This window comes from Brachyistius frenatus, unplaced genomic scaffold (assembly GCF_029030835.1).
Source record: "Brachyistius frenatus isolate BFR_SWC_R1_liver_20210118 unplaced genomic scaffold, ASM2903083v1 Contig_5, whole genome shotgun sequence".
Classification (NCBI taxonomy): Eukaryota; Metazoa; Chordata; class Actinopteri; family Embiotocidae; genus Brachyistius; species Brachyistius frenatus.
In genome coordinates, this window is record NW_027210604.1 from 5,560,871 (window position 1) to 5,574,638 (window position 13,768).

General features: G+C 40.0%; 1 protein-coding gene across 2 annotated transcripts; it reads right to left on the bottom strand.

The window, feature by feature from the left end:
- Nucleotides 1-1,799: 1,799 nt before the first annotated feature.
- On the bottom strand, nucleotides 1,800-13,559 carry LOC138632738 (glutaredoxin domain-containing cysteine-rich protein 2). 2 transcript variants are annotated; one of them, XM_069718529.1, is made up of 6 exons: nucleotides 13,427-13,559; nucleotides 13,095-13,210; nucleotides 12,475-12,658; nucleotides 10,409-10,518; nucleotides 7,768-7,995; nucleotides 1,800-5,339 (listed from the first exon to the last, which is right to left on the bottom strand). In XM_069718529.1, the coding sequence occupies exons 2-6, from the start codon at nucleotides 13,149-13,151 to the stop codon at nucleotides 5,166-5,168; spliced, it is 753 nt and encodes a 250-aa protein (XP_069574630.1). In that variant the 5' UTR covers nucleotides 13,152-13,210; nucleotides 13,427-13,559; the 3' UTR covers nucleotides 1,800-5,165. The 2 variants fall into 2 exon arrangements, with proteins under 2 accessions (XP_069574630.1, XP_069574638.1); XM_069718537.1 differs by lacking the exon at nucleotides 13,427-13,559 and having other exon boundaries at nucleotides 10,409-10,500; nucleotides 13,095-13,416.
- Nucleotides 13,560-13,768: the final 209 nt, after the last annotated feature.

Sequence of the window (13,768 nt, forward strand, 5' to 3'; positions counted from 1 at the left end):
TTTGGTCAAATGAAACCATAATGAACTTATTTGGATCAGATGGGGTCACATTGAAAGCATAGTGCTGACTTTAAAACATGGACGTAGAAGTTTGCTGAAATGGGGCTGTATGAATGTAAAATGTGTAGAAGTGATTATATTTATAGAAAAGACCATAAATGCTAGTTTGTATTCCCAAATACTGAATGGAAAGATGGACTCCCGGTGTCAAGAAGTTCAAGAGAGAAATTTGCCAACATGACAATAAACCCAACACACACTGCAACAATCACATAGGAGTTTTAAAAGAGGCAACAAGCAAAGAGCATCTGAAAAGAATTACGTGAAGAATGATAGAGCATCTTTCCAAAATCTTGTGACAGAATGGTATCGTCCATGGACAGGAAGATTCAATTAAATCATTCGAAGTATCAACCTCACCATGGATGACACGGACTTATCAATGGCTGCACTAAAATATCGTTCCATTTAAAATCTGAACCAGAGTTCCAACCCAGTGTTTGAGACTCTCTAAAAATAAAACAATGATCACTAGTTTCAAATATAGCACTTAGATCTAATAGAGGGAAAACTGCAGATTTTCCAGCATCAGTGGCAACCGGCAGTACACTTTAACGATTGCAGTCTTTTTTATCCAACTAAAAGAAATGGCAGTTTGGAAATAGGTCTGAAATTATCCAGGGAATTTAGTTGCACTCTCAAAATAAGCAGGGATAAACCCAGTCAATACTGTTGATTATAGAGAGAATACAGGGGCTGACAGAGCCATATACTTCTTATAGAAATCTCACAGACAGGGTATCGAGATCATACGAAGAGGGATTCATTTTTTTAATCACTTCTGTTAGACTGTCTATAGATATCGTGTCAAAACACTCAAGGAAGGCAGCAGTCTTAAAATAAATTGTTGGATCCTGTGCAGGAGAGGGAAAGTTCATTCTGATGCTATAGGCTTTGTTGACAAAGAAGGTAAAAAAAAAAAAAAAAAAAAAAAAAACAACACATTTCTCAGGGGAGGAATCCATATTGACACTTGGAAGAGCCTCTGTGGCAGAGTTAATACTCCTGAACAGAGCCCCGCTGTTGTGTTGGTGCTTTTCAATAAGATCTGAAAAATACCGAGCTCTGGCATCTTTAACCCCTGTGTTAAACTTTTTCATTTAATCTCTTAAAATATCAAGGTGCACTGTTAGAGGCTTTCTAATTCTGCTTTCCCCCACACACGTTCTTCTGAGAGGCACAAATGCTGTCAGTTATCTGAGGCAAAAAAAAAAACTTTATCTGTTTAAAAGGTGCAATTTTCCCAGATTCCCTTGACAGAGAGGTCAGAGGTCAGGAGTAGTTAATAGGAGCTGGAAGGAGGGGTTTAGCATTTTGCGACACTTCAGCAGAGTCAATGCTTGCTGTGATGGAGGCTTAAAGCCCGATCCAGACAGCAGTCTCTCTTATCGTTACACAATCACTTCCCTGCTGTTTCAACAGCAGACAATGAAAAGACATTTGGTAATGTGTCTAAGCACTGTATTCAGACAAAATTAAAACATTTAACTGTTGTTAAGAAATTACACTAGCAAATTGTTTTGCAAAGTAAAAAGACGCAGCATGATCAGTACAAACCAAACATAGAAAGTTAGTGATTTCGGATTAATTCCACCCTCGCAGTTCAGTATTCTTGTATGGAAGTTTATGATTAATGCCTCTGCTCTCTGTCTCCTTACTGTGTCTGACAATATATTACAAATGGGCTGTATGAGATCACAGATATTACTATAAAGCATTATAAATGATGATGTTGCCACTGGGGACAATGTTTCTCTTTGTATTCATAAGATATTTGTTTACAAGCTGCTGTGGTTAAACAGGGCATTATTGGATAATGGAATAAATGACAATGTCATGTGATGTTCCACAATATATTACAAGAACAGCAGATATCGTGGCTTTATACAATTGTGAGTGTGTGCAAACACCAAAGTAAGTAAACACAAGTCAAAATGAAATGGTTCATAAAGTCTGCAAGATGTTTGCTGTATTGTTTTGGAGAAAATAGTTAAAATTAGAGGCTGGTTAAGCGCTCTGACTAGCTGGAAAGCATCTGACAGCACATTTAGTTCAGCAGCCTCGGTCTCATCTCATCAACCATAGCACTTTTTTCATGTGGTGACAAAGAAAACAAATAAGTTAAGATAAGAAATATGCTCAAAACTCATTAAGTATGCCTTATTTGTCCTTAGTTAGTTTCCTTTGTAGGCCTATAGTTCATGATTTGGGCAGTAAGAAGACCAGGTCACTTAATGTTGATGTATTTTTGCGTGTGTCAACATGTTTCTATATTATTACTGACAAAGTTTGAGAAGAATGATCGAATGTACACGGGCCTTCTTACAATTCTTTACTTAATCTACTTTCCTGCTCTTCTGGCCTATATAAAGGATCAGATGTGCATACAACCACCTCTTGTTCAGCCTACAAAGTACAGGATATTCATGCTCCAGTGAGTATCATTTGTCTGAATTCCCTCCTGTGCACTCCAGATCCACAGTATTTAGTGAAACACTTGTGTGTTTTTACCCGCTCCCATATCAGTTCAGGTCCTGCAAGACAGAGGAAGCCAAGAACAGTTTAGAGACCCAGTTCTGCATCACTTTAGTTACCCTGCAGAGTGCTTGGTGAGAATGGCGGCTGAAATAACAACATTAAAAAGTAGAGTTTTAACTTCAGCATGGCTGGCAGATTTCTAAGCAGACAAGTCAAAGAAAGAGAGAAAGTGAAATGAAAAAGGGGAAAAGTGTAGATGCAGGTTTCTCATCCCAGAAATGGCAGGAATTTGATTGCTGATGGGGCACTCGGCTAGGCTGCTGCTCAGCCATTATGTCTGCTATTTAGCTGAATGTGAGGCTATCTAACACAATAAGGTCAAATAATGGAAACTCCAGCACAGAGATAGACACAGCGGCAGGGATAGTGGGCTCTAATGGGCTAGGTGATGTTCTGGCATGACTTTTTTTTTGAACCAGGGACACCTTCGAGGGTGTGGTCAGTGTCTTCCACTGTTGACAGATTTTGATTGATCACTCTTTTGCCTTGCCGCATAAAGAGTGGTGAAAAATGCCTTTTCAGCAGCCAGTGCAAAATATCCTACAGCTCAGGGCAGTTCATGTTTGATTAGCGAGCATTTGGTCATGTCAGAGGGGCTTTGATCTTGTATTGTTTTGAAAAGGGAAATCTGTGGCGGATAACATCACAACCTAATGTGTGAACCTTGTGGGTAGAATTTATGATAGCTGGTGATGAGTTACTGTAATCTTGCCAGAAAAACAAATTCATAATTGCATGAAGGTGATCACTCAGAACTTACAATAGCAGTGTTAAATCTATTAAAACCTTTTACCATTGGGGAGATAATGTTAAATTGAGTTTTTCCCTTTCTGTTAAATCATCCTCACACGGCGTGATAGAAAATATTGTGGTTGATTGCAGTTGACTTGAAGTTTAATGAATGAAGGAATTTGATGGAGGTGCAATGACTATGAATTACACAATGTTTTGCATTTGTCGCTGTGTTTCATTTAGGGTTTTTTGAGCTGGTAACACACAAACATTCCTAACCCAGTATATGAAAACAGACTTTGAAGGACTGACATCACTGTTTAAGGCACTGCCTTTAGATTTATGATGCAGCTCTGACGACAAGGTGCATTTAGAGCAGCCACACAAATCAAACGTGTTTGATACGAAGGTGACACGTCTTACTCATTTGAGGCTCAGTGACAAGGCAAGATGATCAATCTTTGACTCATGCATACTGATGTACAACATACGATGACTGCCTGGCAGGTTCTCTGTTTTTATGGAGTTGTTACGTTTACTGTAATCTTGCCATAAAACAGACATCTGTCACCTTGGGCATTCTGGTGTATTGTTTATGTTTATGCAGAGATGGACAAAGAAGTCAACAATCTGATCTATATGATAATGGTATGTTAATAAGGAAATGCAAATTAAACTAAAGCAAAAGCTATACTTTAAAAAATAGTAAATGGACACAATAAAAGAAGCACTGAAAAAGCTTTTAGGGGCTTTATTTCATCCATATGCCAAAACTGTGTGGATAAAGCTTCGAAACAAGTCAGAGTGGTAATAATATAAGAACGAGCCTATTCACTAAAAAAACAAAGTTGTCATTATTGCCATAATTCAATCTCCTAAGGTGGCCATTTACTTTACTGCTCTACTTTTCTATTTTTATCTGCAACGTCTCATACTTTCACACAACAGAACAGTCCTGATGATATTCCATCCGAAATCAATATTCTGAATGTCAAACAGTTATATACTGTTGGCTTGAAATTGTGGATTTAAAAGGTTCATAATCTCATTCCTTGCTAACAACAGTAGTTAAACACTTCTTCTCTGTCACACTCTAACCCTCCTCAAGGCATTAGTGCATTTTGCTGTGTTCGGATGGAGTACACCTGAAACATCATCTCCTGATTAATGCGGTCATGATTTATGAAATTGTCATGTTTGTCTCACTCACACTTATAATTCACTCAGCCTGTAATTTTTTTTTTCCTCTTTCCATTGCCAAGTCCTTATCTCCTTGTCTCATGTTCCCTCTGCATTGAAAAAATAAAAGCATCAATTACCCTCATACAGTACATGATGTTGTGATGAATAATGTTTCATTCTCTCTGGCGAATAGAGAGGGGAGATAGGAACAGGGCAGCGTTCCCAGTAGATACAATAAACTGCAAAATGTTTGCATAATTTTAATTAAAATGATAACTCTGTTGTGGAACCAGGTTTTATCTGGAAGAAGGGCCACAGATGCAAAATAATGTGACAACAAAAAAAAGTGATTATATGTTTGTGTTATCGCAAGCCATGTTCACTGCACACAGTAATTGTATTTTATGATTTTTGTGTCCGCTGCACAGTTACAATTCCCCTTTCCAATGATGGCTTATGTTTCCTAGTAGTGCTTCGAAACACCCCACCAAGAACATTTTGGATTAGAGCAATATTGCCACGGAGACAATTCAGACAAACCGATAGCACATCGAGCGTACACTCACCCACAGCTACACACTCTCATTCACTCACTCACTCACTCACTCACTCACTCTTTCTGTGTGCCAGACATGGGTGTCAGCCAAATGGTGCTATTTACTAGAGCAGGACTGGCACTTCTCCAGACCATGGGGGTAGCAGGCTTGGCAACGCAGATCACTGATGGACTCATTGAAGCGGTTCGCCAGCATGGACAGCTTGCTACCGTGACATAGAGAGCAGGGAGCGCAGCCTGAACCGCCACAATGCTGGCAACTGTTGTCCTCCTGGAGACAGAAGAAACACATTAGAGGTGAGAGGAGGAGAAGAAAGAGGATGTGGAAGAGAGGAACTGTGAGGTGAGGCAAAGGGTAAAAAGGGGATGAAGAGGTGGGAATGGGTGAGAAAGACAAGCGACGCAGGGTGACAGATGGACCTGAAAAGGGAAGCTGGACAAGTTCACAGCGAGGGGAGAGTTTCATGTCCCCCAAATGTAAATATAATGTATTTAAATGTCACTCTCACACAGCTAGGTTGAACGCTCATTTCTGATTGGCCATTATGTTAGTCTGTTTTTTGTTGTTGTTTTTTTAATATATATATACATCTGTTTTCTGTAATAATACAGTTTTACCTTGACACATATTATAAAACTTTACACTGCACCTGTTAACACAGCTGTCTCATCTAACTGGCCTGCCTGCTATCAAACACTAAACAACGTTTAAGATATAGAAAATGTCTCCACCAGTATTTCTAATAAAAAAGGTTTTGGTATGTAGCTGTGTTGCAAGATTATGTACAGCCAGATGGTCATTACTAAAATGCATACAATAATGGGCAGCTGTCTATATTTTACTGACAAATTGACATGTGGATAGTAACAGAAGTTGAGCGATGAGGTTACATTTAAAGGTCCTGCATTATATAAATTCAGATTTCTGTTTCTTTTTTGCTCATAAATCAGATCTAGGTGCTATGAATACTGTAAAAATGTCCAAATGTTCAATCCATGGAGAAATAAACACAGGTCATACTCAGTAACTCTACTGTTTGGGAAAGACGTTTGGACTTCTGTAAGTTTGTGAAGTCTCAAAGTCACACTCGTGTCATATATCCTCCCTCAGAATTGTCCATTTTCCAACCTTTTATGAGAAAGAAAGCAACACTGAGCTATCCAACAAGACTGAAGAAAACATGCGGTTGGTCTGGACGTGCGTCACTCAGAAAAGAGCCAATCAGAAGAGAGGGTCATTGATATCAATGCACCTTAAAGACACAGAAACAAAACAGTCTGTTCTTGGTAGATCTCCAGAGAAGCTGAGATTTACAATATTGAGATGACTTTTCATACTTTAAGCCAAAAAGTATCTTCTTAGTATGTATAATAAGACTACAAATAAAACACTGGAAAAGTGTAAAATATGGGACCTTTCAAACTTAGCAAAATGCATGCCGTTAATCAACAGGAAATATTTCTGAAGAAGAAGGTCAGCGAATAAATAAAAACTGGCATAGAAAGATATTTGTTAAGAAAAAAAGGGAAATAGTGGGCTGAAGTAGGCAAGACATTATTGAGTGTCGAGAACTCTTTTGTTGAGACCACTGGTCTTGAATCAGATAATGAGCAACCAAAATTGAATAACAACATGTACAATGCACACCTATCCTTCGAGCAAATGTATACAGCATGAGATGCATCACAAATGGCAAAATATAAAAGCTTAGGGCTCAGTAGCTATGTCAAAACAAAACAAAAACAAAACATAGTTATGTTTTAGTATGGTCGATAATTGGCTTACTGTATCTGCAATAAAACACAAGTAGGACACAGTTGTATTTTCTTGTAAAGCTGCACGCAAGATTTGTCTTTTTATGAAAGCTGCTCGCTTTGACTTTAAGTTTTGGTGCATTTAAACTTGCATTAGGGCTTGTGATATATTCACCCGTTATATTGTGATGATCTGCTGCAATGAATGTCCTGATTGGGTTAACAGCTGTAAAATGTGTTCATAAATAAATCTACGCATAACGTAAAAATAAAGAAAGGCAGTGAAAAATCAACTACTTTGGAGTTTGGGCAACACAGATAATACAGAAAAGAAAGTAATAAAGAGGAGCAAGATTGCCGAATAAAAAATAAAAAAAAAAAAAAAAGCTGAGAATGAACTTTTTTTTAGAGGCAGACAAAATGAGAAAATAACGAGAGAGGTGAGAAAAGGATGTAGGGAGAGGGGGGGATGAGGACAGTAATCAGCCAAGCAGGTAAGAGGGAGGGAATAATAGCGAGCTGGGCATCCTCGCTGGCTGGTAAGTGGCAGGCAGATGCTGCAAGGGCAGAGTAAAACTGTAGACTCATCAGTATCTGTTCACAGTTGACAGATAACACTAGGACAATGGGTTGTTGGTTGTTGCAGCAGTAGGGGAGGGAGGGGGCAGGGGGCACGAGGAAGAGAAAAGAATAGGGGTACAAATAAAGTGGCAGATACAAGGAAACACAGAGGAGACTGTAAAACGAGAAACCAAAAGACAATTCTGCCGTTATTCTCTTGAAAGCAAAGATAAAGTGAAGAAAGGATGGCTGAAGAGATATGCAGGGAGAGTGAGAAGAGGAGGAGGAGGAGGACATGGCGAGACTGAGAACGGAAAGAAACAGAAATGGGGCGACAAAAACCCGACCACACCGCTGAGAATAATTTAGCTAAGGATCATTACCTTGGTATCTGTGTCGCTGATCTGCCGCTCCTCCTTCTCCTCCACCTCCTGTGTATAAAGAGCTTTGGCCCTCCTCCTGGTCCCCCTGTCCCTGGTCTTTGTGTATCCCTCTAAGTCCACAGGGGGTACCGAATGGTGCCGCAGCATTTCAGGCTTCCTCGGTGGTGCTCTGATGATGCGCAGATTGCTGGTGTAGATGATTATCTTGCCAAAGTCCAACACTGAGGACTGGAGGAAATTGAAAAATGTCACATAGGCCTACACTTACATCTGGTGCATCCTCAGATGAAATATTCTTAACAGCCCTTAACTCATGTTATCTATTCCCTACATTTCCCAGATTTAATTCCAAAAACTCTAAGTGTAACGTGAACACATTTAGCTGTGGGCTTCATGTGTGGGTGAGAAGAGGATTTCTCGTTGAATGCAGTTGAAGAGCCACACCCATCGTGTAAAACACAACATGCTTTGTAGCTGTGGCTGTTCAGGTCTAATGAGGTTTCTGGTGGTGGAGAAATTGGAGACTAATTATTCCTCTTTCAATATAGATATCTTCCTGAATGATTAACTAGAATCTCAAAGGAAACTCCTCATCTTTAATAGTGGCAAAAATATTGGATCCTTTGATATTTCATTTGTCTGTGGGAACAAAACAAGCAGGGATGATTGGCAACTCTGTATCCTACATGCAAAGTTACACTGTTGATTGTTATTAATGTCTCATTTATTACTTTACAAATCACTTTTCTGACATTTCTGAGTTTCCAAACTCACCTTCTGGTTTTGACTTTCCGTTTCAGTAATCTTAATGGTTGCATTTCTCAAAGATCCATGAAATATAAATCAGATGAACAACTTATTTTCTCAGTAAATCTCAGTTACAATAATAGCTGTGAAATCATTAGACCTTGTAAGGTAGGGGTCCTCCATGAGACCACTGTGCCATCCTTTCGATTATGGACTAACATGATAAACTAAATCCAAACTGCTGTCTTAAATGATAGATGTGATAAACACTGACTTGGTCACCAGGGCCAAGCGTGCCTTTGTTTAGAGGATGAAGCTGACGTGAAGCCAGCAGGTGATGTACAGTAGCTGACCTCCCTCTTAGCCCACTGCACTAATGAAGCCGCTGCCACAGCAGCTCAGTGAAAACACCTTTTTTCGTGTCAGATGAACAGTTTCATTCATTGCTGTTGTTGCTCCACTTTAATTCTTGTAAATGTTTGACTGAGCTGCATGCAGTGGATGCTTTAATTATCCACTCGTCTCATTTTCTATTTTAAGTCCAAGAGTGCTTATTTTTTTCTAAAGATCCACAAATTAATTAATAAACTACAACATCGGCTCATAATTCTGTATGTGTTTATTCTGTTGCATCTGTTTGCTTCTCAGCACATGTAGGCATACAATGCTCATTGATTATTCGTGTACATTTGAATATGCATAAATAGGACTTAATATATCCAAACAGATGGTGCACAGTGAATAGGCTCCAAAACTAGAAGTGTGTTATTTCAAAGTCAAATCATAATTTGAAAAGAAAGATTCACCACTTTGTTATGGGGGTGTCTAATCAATGTTGATGGTAAATGTTGTCCATTTAAAAAATCAATTCCTCAGTAAAGGCTCTGTGTCTTTGGGAAGCAGCTGCAAAATGTGTTGTTCTTCCAGGACCAGCACTGCCATTTGATGTGTGCAGTAATGAAGATGGTGGCTCAAAGAACTGCGGGCTAATTCAGCTGTTTGGTCAGCGAGAGGGTGCTCTATAGGTGACTTAAAAATAAAACAAAATGTTGTTCTTTTAGCTAGTACTTCAAAATTATACATTTCCACCAGCAAAAATGTCATCCCAAAATGTCTATAACCGCCACATTTACGCCATTATGACCAGAGCATATGGCCGAGAGAGAGCGTAGACGATTACTAAGTGAGCATTTTTGTCCTCTAACAGGATACATTTGGCCAACAGAGTCGGGAAATACGTAAGATATTGTGGTTTTCTCAATAATTTATGTTTGTGTTTACGATAGCTGCTAAGTTAGATTCCTGATGAATAAACAGCTTTTTTTTTTCCCCTGACTTTTGCCTTTTGCGCTCTGCAAACAATATTGTCTGGCTGCTTGTCGAATATTGAATAAGTAAAGAGGGCACAGGCAGTGTTAATCTACCGGTGTCAAAATGAAGACATTGCTTCTTTAGGTTGATACTAGATGTACGCAGCTAAGGAAAAAGATCTTTGTGTGCTTTTTGAACAGGGTAATTTGCACACACAGTAATTGCTACAAGTCCCTTTTCTTTTATTCTTCCACTGTTGTACTGCCTCTAATCAAAATGTATCATCAGTTGAGTTTACGACTCAGTTCTGTTGCCAGTTTATTTTTTCACGATTAACAGTAATGTCAACTAATAGACATTTTAATCAACACTCATCAAACTGTAACAGCAACTGAGCGACTGCTTTTGGTTCCAGCTCATTTAAACTGCACTGACAAATGAATTAAGACAATAAAGACAAGGTTTAATACTTTAGACATTCATGTCGATAAAACTGACACTGCTAGTGGGAAATCCCATCAACAGTCACCCTCAACTCGGGGTAAAATCAAAATTCAGCAAAGTCGAGAGCTGCATTGCTTACCTTGCTGTCTCCCTCTGCTCCGTCAGCCGGGCCGACGGCAGGCTTGTAGCTTCCCATTCCTCTGTATACATTTATTCTCTGGGCAATGAGCCCTGTTGGAGGATAGACACCTATGTACAGAATAAAACATGTTGGCAAGATGGAGTAAGAACTTCAGCCAGATATTTCAGACTCAAGTCTTGGTTTGCAGCAATCAATCTGCCACTCGTTATCTGGCCATGAAGTCACCACTCGCTGCTTTGGACGGCATCTCACTAATGCCGCTTCCAGACTACATGTTTTTGTCAGCTAGGATCATCAGAATAGCAGTTTTACTGTGACCTGTTCTGCCTTTGTAAAGGGTCATGTTTACCACACAGGCGAGAAGAGTTAAGAAGAGCCACCGCTCACGGTATTCACGATCTTGGACCTTGGAATTTTCTGAAGGGTCACGGTTGATGAGTTGTGACGTATTTGCTGATGCTTACGGAAATCACAACGGCAATGGAAGTTCAGTTTTTGTTGGATGTTGAGCTAATTCATTGTACCTTCGTACCTTCATAGAGAGGTTTTCTTTGTAATTCAATAACAATTCTGGGGGAAATGTTGGTCTTTTCCCTCTGTCATTATGTCTCTGTATCTCCTGCATTAAGTTACCCATCTGCTGACTTTTGAAATAGCCTGTTGTCTGTCACAACATGCACCGGTAAGAAGGACCCAGGACCAACTACCAAAAACCAGAACATTAACAATGGTGTCTTAAGTGGTGCGTCAGAGTTATTATTCTTCTCATCTAAGTTTTACCAATATATCAAGCTACTCCATTAATTACACCTTACACACAAAACTCGTTTGTGTAAATATGCTATTTAACGTAAATCATATTTAAAAATTCTTAATAAGCACAAGAAAATAACCCATTGTTTGAGTGTTTCATCTTTGACATTGGTCATGTTCCGAGGTCACAGTTTGTTTGACCTCCACTGACACATGCTGCAATAATTTTTAGCATACAGTGAACCCTCGTTTATCGCGGGGGTTACGTTCCAAATAGAGACCGTGATAGGTGAAATCCGTGAAGTAGTAACCTTTTTTTTTTTACAATTATTATACAATGAAATACTCCATAATACATTGAAACCAAAGAACAAAACCTTTTTACAGGCCCAAGCATTTGTTTAACAAATAAAAGTACTGTATAAATGTTTTTTTTACAAATAACTACTGTACTGTAAAATAATAATTTGAATCATCAATACGAACTGAAGGCTTCAAATTGCTGAGATCGGCACCGCCCCACTGCGACCCGAGTCATTGGATTAGAACGGGAGGAAATGAAAAATGATTATGAAAACAAATACAAAGTACAGTAGGACAAATAGTGACTCGTGTATTTCACTGCTCTTCTGACTGAGCCGCTGCATCCTGACTCCGCTCTGCAGCGGTTCTTTCTTCTAAAGCCGGCGGTGCAGGTGTGGTTTTTCGAGAGAAGAACATAGTTATCGGTAGTTGTTGTCGCTCTTTTTTCTTCTGGGCAAAAAGATTCTTATAAACCGACATGCCACCATCGATTATTTTTAATTTGGCAAGCTGTTTTACGTACGTGTACATATTAAACCGCAACGTTATTGACAAACAGGTAGAGAAGAAGCGGAGAGACTGTTTAGCCAATCAGAATGCAGAACACAATGCACGATGCAAATCCGTGAAGCAGCGAGACCGTGAAAGGTGAACCGCGTTATAGCGAGGGTTCACTGTATACCAAAATAATGGACAGCATGGAGACTTTAAGAGTGTATAGCATTCAAGTGTTCACCATTGCCGTACATTTAAATATGTGCACAAATGCAAACACACTGTATAGGAAAGTCTCGGTCATGCACGGTCAGACGTGCCCGAATCGTTTCATGCAAACGTCTACATCACAAAGGCTAGAGTTCTATTTTCAAATGTAATATACTCGTCTTGTTGGTCTCCTTGGTAACCAGAGTACATATCATATAGCCCACGCAACCAAACCCAAGAGCAGTCATGCATACAAAGTAAGACATAGTTGTACGGTATGCTACACAATGATAGAGACCCACCCTGTTGGTCCCCATGAGTATCCTCAAACCCGCAGAGTTGCTCCATCTCGAGGTGGCTGGGGGGGATTTTGCGGTGGACGAAGCTGTGAGGGTATTTCTCCTCTGGACTGTCCAGCTCCTGACCGTCCTCATACACGTGCTTCAGCACTCGACCGCTGTAGGACGACGCCAGCTTGAACCTCACCTGCAAGGTGACGTGGAAGGTGACATGTTTTTACTCCTTACCTCTGGAGGTTTTTCATGCTGAAAAGATGCATCAGCATGTTACAGTACAGTGTCTTATTTGCATAGCTTCCAAGCTCAGAAGATTTGTGAGCAGGAAAAAGTGCTGTTTGATCAGACGAGAAGGGCACATGCGAACATCTGCAGCGTGTCAACATACAAGCAAACATCTTGTTTTATTCTCTCTCTCAGTTTGACAACATCAAATGCAAACAGAGAACTATTGTGAGCTACAATGCAAAGCAATCTGCCAGGAATACTTATGCAATGCAATTCATTCAAAGAGAAAGCCTGGTAGCTAAAATGACCTCCACTTATCTTCCCCTCAGTGGGACACATTTATTATAAGTACATCAAAACTATAAAGTTGAAATAAAGTGGCGCTGTAAATAACTCACCTTTCTGGGCTTGGCGCCTTCATAGTGCTGGTTCAGTTTCCTCTGGAGTTCCTCCATGGTGACTGATTGAGGAGGGGACGCTGGGAGAGTGTCAGTCCATCCAAGACGCTCCTTACCTGGGGTGAAATGACATGAGCCGGACACCGGTGCTCAGTGCGATGAAAAGATGTTTGGATGGATGGATTAAAGATTGGATCGATACGGAGCTCGATGGAAGCACTGGGCATGAGAGCTGAAGAGCTGTGTGTTAGGAGTGGGTGGATGATAAAGACAGGATGATGAAGCCCTCTCTGTGCAGAGTTTGACTGTACCTGCTGTTTTAAGGGACCCACCTTTTTCGAGCTCCCCGCGCTAAATTATTCACAGCTAGATCGTGTGTACGAATGAGTGGTTGAGAAACCAGAAGCCCCGTCATCAAATAATTATGATCACCAGAATAGAAGGGAGTTGGAGCCTGCGTGCAGCGCTGCGTGTTTGTGTGTTTAAGGGAGAGAAAGGGAAAGAGAGAGGCAGCGTATGTGTGTGTGTGTGTGTGTGGGGGGGGGGGTTGTTAGATAGTTGTAGAACTGCCTTTCATTGGACTAGAGCCGAGTGCATCAGTGTTGAAAAGTAAACATGATGTTTGATGTCTGCTGCTGTCATATAAAAAACACGTATCCTTATCAAAGACATCT

Bases quoted from the DNA above. Each gene is read 5' to 3' on its own strand.
- LOC138632738 (XM_069718529.1), bottom strand. From the start codon at position 13,151: ATGGAGGAACTCCAGAGGAAACTGAACCAGCACTATGAAGGCGCCAAG. The intron at 10,519-12,474 runs GTGGGTCTCTAT...TTCTGTACATAG, and splicing joins TACTCATGGGGACCAACAGG to GTGTCTATCCTCCAACAGGG. The intron at 5,340-7,767 runs GTAATGATCCTT...TTCTGTCTCCAG, and splicing joins TCAGCGACACAGATACCAAG to GAGGACAACAGTTGCCAGCA.